Source organism: Colius striatus, chromosome 7 (assembly GCF_028858725.1).
Source record: "Colius striatus isolate bColStr4 chromosome 7, bColStr4.1.hap1, whole genome shotgun sequence".
In the NCBI taxonomy this organism is placed as follows: Eukaryota; Metazoa; Chordata; class Aves; order Coliiformes; family Coliidae; genus Colius; species Colius striatus.
Genome location: NC_084765.1, coordinates 10,998,539 through 11,010,813, shown reverse-complemented (window position 1 = coordinate 11,010,813; position 12,275 = coordinate 10,998,539). Strand labels below are relative to the sequence as shown.

General features: G+C 34.0%; 1 protein-coding gene across 6 annotated transcripts in view; it reads right to left on the bottom strand.

Annotated features, from left to right (window-relative positions):
• SBF2 (SET binding factor 2) overlaps positions 1-12,275 on the bottom strand; it is a 241,978-nt gene that overhangs the window by 97,836 nt on the left and 131,867 nt on the right. For all 6 annotated transcript variants that reach the window (XM_061999218.1, XM_061999221.1, XM_061999222.1 and 3 more), the window contains exons 7-13: positions 8,434-8,566; positions 6,883-6,991; positions 6,053-6,166; positions 5,176-5,253; positions 2,741-2,854; positions 2,267-2,395; positions 1,414-1,512 (exon numbers count right to left, since the gene is read on the bottom strand). In XM_061999218.1, coding sequence (XP_061855202.1) covers positions 1,414-1,512; positions 2,267-2,395; positions 2,741-2,854; positions 5,176-5,253; positions 6,053-6,166; positions 6,883-6,991; positions 8,434-8,566 — 776 coding nt within the window. The remainder of the gene's footprint in view (positions 1-1,413; positions 1,513-2,266; positions 2,396-2,740; positions 2,855-5,175; positions 5,254-6,052; positions 6,167-6,882; positions 6,992-8,433; positions 8,567-12,275) is intronic.

Below are 12,275 nucleotides of genomic sequence, written 5' to 3'. Positions count from 1 at the left end.
CCAAAGAATTCTACTCGATCAACTAGATTTCTGTTATACCAGCACAACTAGCTTACAATAAAACTTGGAAACAGTAGCTAGCTTGATACTTTCGTTTATGGGAGCAGAATGTAACAAGATTAAATGCATCAACTTGAGAAATAGCAGTCAAAACAAGCCAGCTACTGAGCCATATAAATTCCATGCAGAGCAAAGTTTAATGAAACAAGACAGAAGTCTTGCTAGGGGAATGAGGGTAGCAGATGAAGACAATCTTGGCACAGGGTAACAGATGACACATAGCAGAAAAAGTCAGAAAAGGAGAGTAACTATTCTACATTCCATTTCATGGAGACAAGAGATCCAAAGGAGAGATCCCAAATCTTGGACATCACAAATGTCATGTCAGCTATATAAGCTATTAGGAATGTAAGTCTAACTACTGAAGCAGTAGATGCCAAAAACTTGTCTAGATTTTCCAGTTGTAAAAGCTAGACAAATTTAAACATTATCTCTCCCTAACAAATCTTGTTTCTCAGTAGTACCTTCATTGTCACAATTACAATATGATGACTATTTAACTGTGGAACAAGACGTCAAAATACATCATGCAGTGAGTTTAAAATCAGGCATCTCTAGGCCTAACTTCTAAAAGCAATGTTAGATATTAAAGTTCCTTACTCCAAGATAGCTGCATGCATAACCACTAAAAATCTGACCTTTTAATACAATGTTATTGACTTAGTAGTAGTGAAGTAGCAGGTCAATCCCAATGTTATAAGTAAATCTCATTACAAGAAAAAACAAAACCAAATTAATTTTGATACTGACTTTAAGAAATAATTTAAGTGAAAAACAAAAGAGATTTTACAAAAGAGACTTTACAAAAGCACCATGCAACATAAAGGTGTGATAGGAAGGCAAGAATGAAATGGGAAATGGTATTGTAGGAAAGCTAAAGAGTCCAAGAAACAGGCTGTAAGAAATTAAATAGCACTTGCTGAGCACAATCCATGGGGACTGGGTTGTACAGAAGGAAAGATCTGCTGAAAGTACACATTATGCCAAAATGGATGTACAGTTTTCATAAGAAAATTGTTTAGAGGCAAGAAGAGACATGTATTTGGTATGGACTGATTGTAGCAGAGAAAATAGTAGTTTACAAACATAACGGCAATATACACTAAGAAAATAGAATGCTAAGTAGTAGTAGGTATACATATATCAATATTAGCATTAATAAAACAATATTACTATATTAAACTTCCTTCACACGTACAAAACTGGTGCCATTTCAAGTTCCAAAGTCTTTTGTCACAATGCAGATGATGAATACCATAAGCAGTTATTTCCACTTTCAAACACTGAATAATTGACGAAATTTCAAGGTTATTACCTCCACTCTGAAAGTGCAGCGAGCAATAGTTAACTTACATTTTTGAAGAGTTGTTCTGCAAGTTCTCTAACGTGCTTTATCATTTTTGGTGGATTCCCTTCATCAGCTTTAATTCTTTCGACTTCAAAGGCTACCAACTTTATTTTTTTTTTTTTAGAAAAAAGAATAAAAATTACAATAATTCAACTAAATTTTTTTTTTCCATTTAAGTTAAACATTAATCTTGAATTGAAACTGAGCAAAGAACACAGAACACTGAAAAATGTGCAAAGTCACAATTCTCTGGAACATGAGACATTTTCATTTTCATACAGAGCTTCTGTTACCAGATTTTTTAGTGCTACCTAACACAAAGTCCTACATACTTAAAACATTCCTTTAATATTTCTAATACCACAATCCATATCTCTCATAAATACTGCTACTAAACATAATAAGCACCCAACTCTAATTCTACTCTACATTCAAATGAAAGCCAACACAATAAAAACATGGCATTACTGTATAAAAGAAAAACTGTTTATGACAGTTTGTACTTTTGGCATGTTTTTAATTTAGTATTTCTCAATTACTTTTTCAATGCTTCTAAGAATATAATTAATCAAAACAATCCTGTACTAGCATGTCTGATGCATTATGAAGTTCCAAACCTGAGAACAGGAATGGCATTACCATGACTTACATAACTTTTTAACATTACATGTATCATCAGGGCATAGTTTTATGGAAGTAAGCTAAAATGAATGATTAGTAGAAAATAAGAATTGAGAAGATTAATATAAACTTTATATAATAATCACTGAGGATTCAGGAGAATTTCAATAGTTTTTGACATGCTGAACTATCACTGGTACATTTTAATTTTCTTGGAAATACAGAAACAGTTTTCACCTCATCAAAAAGATCACAAGCTCTGAAAGGAGGACCCCTCTCTGACACAAAACCAGCAAATGCCATTCCATTGAGAACTTTGGTTAGGAAGTCATTCTCAATTAAGCCTCGCTGCCCCAAGAAGGCTGCCTGTAATAAAGACAGAAAAAATCCATGTGTTTTAGCAGTATCAGAACTACAACCAGCTATTAGAAAACTAGTATTGTCTAACTCCATATGTGTATTTTCAAAAGTCCTTAATAATGTCTCAAATGTTTCTGTTTAATGTTAACTTCTTCTCATGTTTCATCACTGCCCCTACAATTAGTTCCACTAAAATTTATATGGTGCTATGTCATAATGACTTTCCTCATGTATGTAGATTTTTCAAGTTTCGTTTTTTTCAACTTTAACACTTGTATGTAAAACAAACCCATGGGACTATCATGATACGAACAATGACTAACTAAACACACATAAATGCTTCTCCTTTACCTTATGGAAATGAATTACTGGTTCAGCATGAATTCTGATCAGCTGAAGACATGACCGGTAGCCTTGGAAAAGTTGTGCAAATAGCCTAAGGAAGATTGCTCGCACTTCTTTATCCTGTAAGCAGTAATTAAATATGCTGTCAAAACATTTTTGTTTCTAAAATTTTTCACATAGTATAGAGCTGAGAAATGCCTACAAATTCATCAAACAATGGAGCAGTGTAGCACAGAAGTGGAGATACTTTTAGACAGATGATGTTATCTTACACGAGGTTATGGTTTCACTGACCTGTCCGCAGATGGCAATGACAGATTTAGTACATATTCACTCACTTTCTAATGCTCTTTTCTATGCTAAACAAAAGGCTCTGGGCAATGCAAGTGTATCTGCAGGGGTGGTCAAGTGGTGAACAACATGAAGGAACAGCCACAAGATAAAAATGATTCTAAACTAAAGAGGGAGGGTACTTTAGGATGGACTTATTCCTTAAAGTGTGTCTCTGCAGCGGTACACACGCAGTGTCATTGCACTGGATGGGGGGTCAGGGAACCACAGGAACCCAACCTGGCATTGCTGCTGCTAGAGGAAGCAGGCTCAGTGCAACACCAGCACCATCCTAACCACCTGCTGAGCCTCTGTCAGCTGACAGGACTGCTCTGTTTGCTCAGCTACTTCTCTAGGACTCCTCCAACTCATGACTGCACTTGCCAATGTACTGCAGCCAAAATAAGACAGGGTTAGTTTAAAAAGTTTTAAATAGCATATATTTAAAAATATGATTTATTTTGATTTAAATTAGTAAGGGAGCACATATATAAACACTGATGGATCAGTGGAAATTACATGGATGGTTGGGGACAGGCTTGAGGCAGCGACATCTTTCACTGGCCCAGATGAAACTATAGAGGGTGATGAAATTCTGAGTCACTCATGTTATCATATTTTAGCTCAGGTACCTTCTCAGACTGCAGCCATGTCTAAAATCTGAGGTCCTAAAAATTCTTCTATGATCTCAGCTTTTATGGTGTCTCAAAGGACTTCTTAAACAAAGTTTGACTTCAAAAGTTACAAACAGCAAAGAATATTGGATTAAGTGATCAGGTAAACAGTTGATGAGCTAATCAACAAATAAATACAACGAAAATAAGCTCAAGCTTCATCTCAGAAGCAGTTCTTCCACTTTGGCAAAATAAATTGCCAAAGCCATTTTTCTTCCAGAAAATAACAGCTATATTTCAAATATAATGAAGAAGGAGGTACAGCACATGCAAATTTCCAGCATGAGTGGAAATTCTAACCGCTCACTTTACTAATATTCTCATTTTCTTTGTGTCTAGGCTGTTCTTTAGGATTTTAATGAGTATGTCTGTGATTTTACTTTTTGGAATACCTGAAAAAACAGTAATTTCTTTCAGATTTTTTTAAAAAATCTTATTTTGATACAAAATTCTATTCCTTTATAACTTCACTATTCAAAGTGAGATCTTAGCTGAATTCTGCCATTAATTTAAATGAAATCCTGATGACATTTCCTGTCTTTAGCAATGGAAAAAAGATCTTAGAGCAAGAAATAGAACACAAATATATTGTAACACTTAAGAGTTTTACATTCTAGAATATAACGTAGATCACAATGTCTGTTCTCAAAATAATTTGGCTTTTGGATTTCTGTTTGCATTACCAAGTAAATTTTAATTCTAGATAGTCTTACAAGCTAAACCCCAAAAGTTGTTACCGTAACATTACAATTACTTTTAATTTAAATCAAATAGATCTTTCTTGAAAAGTTTCTACAGGTGTTTTTAGGATAGAGAGCTAGACAGTTTCATGCAGGCTGAGGTTTGCTAAAGCCATTTAACCTCATATGGTTAGAGAAGAATATGTAACTCCTTTCCCAATATATCCAAACATAAAATGTATAATAATTACTAAAGTAAAACAAGTGACATGTTTTCCTGACACAGCTACCCCTCTTTTACTCATATGTACTCTAAAAATGTCTTGAATGACATTTATTAACCTTTTGGGGGGCAGGGGTAGTGTGTCAGGGGATGGGGAGGCAGACCTGTCTATAGGAGAACTTAGTTTTAACATTTACACAAATACACAGAAATCCCATTTGTCCACTCATGTAAAAATCTACAGTTTTTCTTGTTTACAAAATACAGGAGGCATTAAACAGCTACATTAGAAGAAAATAAGATGTTTCAATGTTGATACAAATATAAACAATACGTTAATAAAACGTGTAACTGATTAGAATGCTATTAGAGAGCAGAACGCAAAGTCCAATAGCCTTTCTTTGCTCCATCAAGAATATTATGCATAATATAGATATGGATAAGAAAACACAAAGTAGATATTCTTAAATAAAACCTAGGCTAATATTTCAACAGTTTTCTACTGAAGCAAGTCAGACACAAGAGAAATCTTACCAGCATTTTTGAGTGTGATAAAGCTGTTCGTGGGGGAGGGAATGCATAATCTGCTGTTTCCAAATCAGGATGCAAAACCTAGAGAATTTGTAAAACAAATATTTTTTCCCTCCTCATTTTGCTGAGGAAAGGTTAAATTACCTTTTCTGTTCTTTCTCAAATTAGTATTCTCTGACAGTAAGCACCTCAAATAACAGGCTGAACTAAATTACAAAGACTATATGGAAATGAAGGTGAGATTAATGTCTCGGCTTCAGATTTCTATAAGTGAGCTAGTTATCAAAACCTCCTACAACAGTCAGTGAAGCTAGCCAATACAGTTAGAGATTTTAGAGTTATCTGAAACAGATTAACAGACATAAAATTCTTCTAAGGTAAGATTTGTTATGAAGTCTCCAAATAAGGCTTCTGTCTGACCTATGGTAATGACAGTAAAAAGACACTACTATTTTAGTGATGTAGAATCGATCATTACTGAATATTGATATAAGGGAATTATACAAATAAACACTAAGACAACCTTGAAATTCATTTATAAAAACAGAAAAGAAGCTAAACTGAATAGTAACAGTGCTGTTCAAATACTGAGGTTGAACTCTTATTAACAACTCATTATTTGTTAATATTAGTAATATTAAAATTAGTAATAATTAGTACTACCTACCTCTTGAATAATAATAAAAAATTCATTAGTAAATTATTGATGACATTAACTCTAACTTCAGATAATAAATTCTTCTAGAAATGACTGCTGTCATGAATCAGTTTTAAAACTCATATTTCCAGTCTGTTTGAAAGCGATTTAATACTGAAATTCATTTTTAATCCGTTAAAAACCGACGAGAGGGTGGAAAAAGGGGGTTGTATCACAACATACTAGAGAAAGTGCCATTTGAGTCTGATGTAGCAGTGGCTCTGGCAGCTGAGAAAGATGAATACATTCAGGAATTTTAATTGTGCCTCCATCCAGGTCTGCTATGATTACATCTAACTGTAAGAGAAAACGAAACACATTACCAGTAGTGTATATTCTGAGCATCGTTTAAAAACATCAGTTCAAATTTTATGATCTGCACATAAGTAAAAATTGAAAAATTGAACCAGCACTAACTTTAATGTGTAGAATGAGAGAGGAAATACTTCAAGTATTTAATATTATTAAATCTAGGCATGAAAAAAGAATATACTCCAAAGAAAGTGAATAAAGGCCAAATTTTCAAAAGCAACTTTTTTTCCGCATATTCCAAGTCTGTGTTCAGTAATTTCAGGTATCTAACAGGCTGTTTGCAAAGGGCATGGTGAGGACAACTGTAAATGAAATTACATGTTTCTAGGCAGGCCTGAAACCATTCTCCAGCCACATGCTTTAGAAGTAAGGATAACATAAAATAATTGAGGATAAATTTGAAAATCCTAATTGAATTGTTCAGATGCATGATGAACACGGGACAAGGCCTGAAATGCATCCATTCCTTCCCATCCTGCTCCAAAATTAAATCACTTCCCTCCTCTATGGTCTAAATGTATATAAAAAAGAATTGATACTTTTTCTTTTTTCTCCTCCTGATCGTGTCCTCTTGCTCTCTACAATAATATTTTAAACATAGGAATTGTTCACATAAACCTCTCTGAAGCACAGAAAAATCTCTGCAACAAAGTATCCCAAGTGACATTGTGACTATGAATATGCTGGTCAGACATACTTACAAGCTCATGAATGTCATTGCGAAAGACAGAATGTACACCGATTATGAAAGGAGTGGGTGAGCTGAGAACTTCCAATAGCTGTGCAGGAAGAATTGGAATATAGGGATAACTGTGAAAAGAATAAAAATAAAAGCTTCTGACTATCCTTTCACATAAGGCAGCTTTGTTAATTTTAAAAATTAATCTTCCTGTTATGCATTACATTTACTATAAATATCTGCATTTGATAAATAGAAAACATGAAAATATTAAGTAGTTCTTTATAAGGAGCTGTACTGTTGAAATAAGTGAATTTTGCAAAATAATGGAAGCCTATATTTATAACACAAATATGTTACATGGACATTGTATTTGCCCACAACTTTTAGGTAACTAGGGACACTAAAGTTATACACACTATCTTCATTTTAAAACCATGGCTAGTTTTTGGCCAGACACCTACAATTTAGCCTTTTGGTAAAATGTCATTAATAAGAAATCTTAAAATAAAATCTTCTGCTTCTGTATTGAAAGAATAACTAAACATTATGTATAGTATATTGTATTTCAGATACTATTTACTTGATTTACCAGAGCACAGTGAAAATCAGAATCTAAACTGATCATGGGATTTCAACATATCATTTACTGAAAATTTACATTTGTTACTATTTTAGCATTAAGAAATGCATTCCAAAACTCACTTTCAATTTTTTTCCTTCTTATTCTATATGTAAACAAAGCCATTTCTGAAATATTTTAAATAAAAATATGCTATTAAAATACAAGTATCTTTTGAAATATGTGAGTCAGAACTAGAAGTCTTCTTCCTGAAATAGCTAAACAACTTGACATTAAGCTTTCCCTTTCTAAACTGGATTTGGATGTAGCTTTTTGGAGATGAACAATTTATTGACATAAGTTCACTCTCTGGCAGACACTTTTCAGTGACTTAACTGTGATACAAGCTAATGTAGTTATATTAGAACTACAGTATTTTCTGGGCTGTAAAGGGCCTCAGAAGATCATTTAGTGTAATCTACTGCTCAAAGTAGGGTCAAGGCTCAATGTCCTGGGCTCTGTTGTCCTAGGCTCTGTTCAGCTGGGTCCTGAAAACCTACAGCGATGCAAGCTCCATAAGCTTTCTGTTCCACTGTGTAGTTATCTTCATAATAAAACATGCTTTTCCTGCCCATAGTCAGAAACTTGCCTTTCCCCTATTTCACTTTTTGACTCCAATCTCCTGTTCTCTTGCTGCACATCTCTTATTGGCAAGCTGTTACTAGACCTCTCCTCTATCTTTTCCATGCATTTACTCATGGATCATCACGGACAAGTTTTACTATCCAACTGATGTTGTGAGTAGAGTTTCCATTGTACCTGTAGAGAGCATGCTTCTCTTTTAATTGTTTCTACTGTCGTGACACCATCAGATTTTTATTAAAGATGTGTACAGATTAAGGCTTGTATATATGACCATGAAAACCACAGTACATCTCCTTTTTTTAAAGACAATGTAAAGACAAGTTAAAAAATTGGTCAAAGAGTTCAAAGAATCAAAATTCAACTCACCTGTATTTGAGGGGAAACATCAAAGACTCCAGAGCCCTACAGGCATCACTGAGTCTCTGAAAACTTGCTGAGTGAAAGAGAACCTTATTTTCTGTAAGCACAGCACAGAATAAGCTGAGTACATTTTGGATTCCTTAAAAAGAGAATAACAAGAGAATCCAAACTGTAATAATGTGCCAAAAGAAGAATCAAAATTATGTTAAAATATACCATTTTTCTGAAGGAATTTTCAAAAAGGATATGATAAATTTGTCTAAAGTTGTCAAACCTCAAGTTTTTCTACCTTTTAACTTCTGCAGCCTCCTTTCTACTCTTCATTTTGCTAAAATACTATCTGAATGTATTTTTACATTTCAATTATATTGCATTATATGTCCATTTTAATACCACTTTCAAGGATTTTCTCTTCTCATCACAAATCCCAGCAATGTTTAATAATGTCTTCAAACAGTATTATGTGTATGTTGTGCATAGCCCCTTGTGTATCTAGAATTCAATTCTATTCACTGATCCAGGCTTAACTTCTACACCTTCATGTATCTCCATGGGGAAAAAAAAAGATCATACTGCTGAGCTCAAAAGAAAATGACAAAGACTTCCTAACAAATACATACTTGATCCATGGAGAATATTCTAGGAGTCACAAGGTTAAAAAAGGGCAGTAAGAGCACTCATGTCATTAGAAAGATATGTTAAAGAAGAGCAGCTGACTGTTTAAACAAGCCCCATTAGATTTAGGGTAAGACTCACGAATCAGATGATGGGGTGGTTTTTTAAGACAATATAATTTACCTAGGACACAAAGCCATGTGCTTTCAGGGAAAACCAAAAATATATTTCCTTTAAAACAAAGTCCCATCCTGAGAAGCAGACATGTCTGAGATATGTGAGATATGCTGAAATTTATGAAATTTCCTGAAATATGCTGGAATGCATGATGTTTCCCTGAGGACACAGCCTGTGTTATCAGTTAGACAGCCTGTATTACCTTTACAAAGCCACTGCTTATCTTACAATAATCTTCCCAGTAAGAAGTGTGACTCCAGAGAGCCACTTAGTATTGTAATTAACACTTTGTTTTGCTTAAGTTATTTTTATTACATACTTGGGACTTTTTTTCTTTCTTATGATATTCTATGAAAATTTGCTTTGATAGGAGTGAAGCTTGGTTCATAAATAGAAATGGACAAAGATTTGCAAAGGGCTGTTGAGAAAAAGACCTAATTCTAGAATGACAAGGCTGTCAAATGCCATTCTTCAAGAATCCCAAGGACAAACTCACGAAATCAAAGGCTAAGACTTGAGAGGACTCAAGGACAGAAGGTTTTGTTACGATGTTGAGTGAGTTACTCTTGCAACTATTAGCTATTGTTTTCAGTGGCATAATTAATACTGCATGAGTATAAAACCAACTGCTTTGTAATACACAATGTAAGGATAGTGTTATAAAGAAAAAATAAACTAGTTTCCTCATGTGAATGAAACAGCACTCATCAGTGAATGGCTACAAGCTAACCTGAAACAGTGTCCCTTCTTGGGTGTGTATGTATTAGAAATCGCTCCCTGGTTAAAAAAAAAATCTCTAAGAATTTAAAAACTTGAACTGCCCTTTTTATGCAAAACTACTTCTTAGTTTAAAACAAGTTCTTGTTTTCAAGCTTTTTGCCATTTCATTCCACATCAAATTCTTCATAAAACGCTTAAGAGTATGGAATTTTAAACATCTGACACATCTGTGCTATCATCAGATACAAAAATTCTCAAATTATCCTCTATAAACCTATAATGTTCTGGCAGGTACTGGTGAGGAAAGCAATACCTAAAAAACTCACAAATATTAACATTTTGTATGACTAAATTATCTGAAATAAATCTCTGTTGTTATCAAAATATCTATGACTTAAAACTCTTGAAAAACATGGGTTTCCATTCCGTATATCTTAAAACTGCAACCTGGGCATCCATTTACTCAAAGTATTCAAGTCAAGCTGTCTGAAAAAGTAGCCCATTTTCCTAGCTATAGAATATTCTCTTGCTGTGGATTATGACAATTCAAGAGTCTAGAAGGAATATCTTAATTCTACTACCTTTAGAAGTCCTAAAACTTACCCAATATCAGCACTTTTTACTTGGAATCTATTCTGAATATAGGATTCCTCATCAGATATCAAAACAATACACAATCCTCAATAGTACATAAAAACTGGGTACTTTAAAAATTCAAAAATTCTACTAATAAAATACATGAATGAAGTGGAAATCAAGATTTTGCTTAAGTATAAGAAAGACACCTGTAAGTCCTTCATAGTATTTGAACATTGGTCATCTAAAAATATGTGCATAAAACATTCTTTCTGGTGTTGATACCTGTCTATGAAGCCAAAACAAAATATTATGTTTACACTGACATTTTTGTTCTATTACCAAAAAAAGGCATATATTAAAGGTCTCTTCCACCTGAAATGGTTCTATGATTCTATGATTAGCTGTAAAGCATGAGATCAATTGTCTCCTAGGGACTACTGAAATGATCCACTATTGTATAGTTAATAGGTAATCTTCATGCTCCTATAATAGTGTTAACCTATATGTCTGATTTTTATATTTACTATGGTGAGAAACAAATTTTGGTGTCATCAATTTACAGAAAAAATTTAGTGTCTCACCAGTGTATTTTTTTTTCTTGATAGTTTCTTTTAAGAATCCAAGTTCATGTACACTATACGTTTGAAGTCAGGTCAAAACTCAGCACTGATGTTCCACTGAAGTTCAACTTTTCTACCTAACAAAGTATGTTCTTGGTAATCAGAAAAAGAGGTCTTCCTTTCTGTAAAACTCATGGAAGATAAAGTAAAGCAACAACAGTTTGGCCATCTGAACTCAACTACAGTAAGTCTGGAGTTCACAAGTTCTATATTTTTGCCAAGCTTTTATTGGGAGATAAAAGGACTGTACTCAAAAGGCAACACTGAATTTAAAAAGTGGCAACAAATAAATAAACACATGCTGGGATTGTTGGGGTTTTTTTGTGTTTCATTATTTATTTAAACTATTAAGGAGTGATGATACAGTTTATGAGGCTTTCACGGTTTCACTGGGTTTGCTGCATATTAGTGGCCATGGATAAAGCTTCGGTTTGTACTCCACAAAGGCATTTCTCAGCCTTTCATCAGCACCGATATAATTTAAGATGCGACAACACTGTGAACATGTTTTATTACATTCCACTAGTCGGTCTCTCAGGCGTTCACTACATTTTAACCGCCATGAAAGATGAATTTTAAATGCCTGCTGTGACATGAATGCACTAGATTTGCTGAGTTAGACAAAACCATTGCTTTTATTTGCAGAACTTATGGAAGTGACCAAAATTTAGAGCACCTAAACATGTATTTCATAAATAGCAGGTCTTAAGAGGAATAGCAGGAAAAAGAAGCAGTAAGTATACCAGAAAATACCCAACCTTCTCTATGAGTTTGAACAGAGACAAATGAAAGCCATCACCAAAGCAAGAAGACAGGCTAGTAGGGGCAAGGAAAGCTCACCAGCCAACTGCTCACATATCAAATGTGCTAAGAAGTACTGTCTCTGCAGTCTGGCAATCCCTATCACAAGTTCAAGCTAGCAGATCCTTGGAAAAAGTAGTTAAAAGCAACTGAGAACCATGTATATTACTGCTGTGCAGTCTATTATTAGCTGAAATCCCCACACAAGGAAACACATCAACAGAGAAACCTGCATGGGAAACATGAGATAGTTACCTAATGTAACTAACATAACTTGAAAGATGTTCTTAACTTGAAGTTGAACCTGGAATTTTCAGTGGATTGCATCTCCATCTA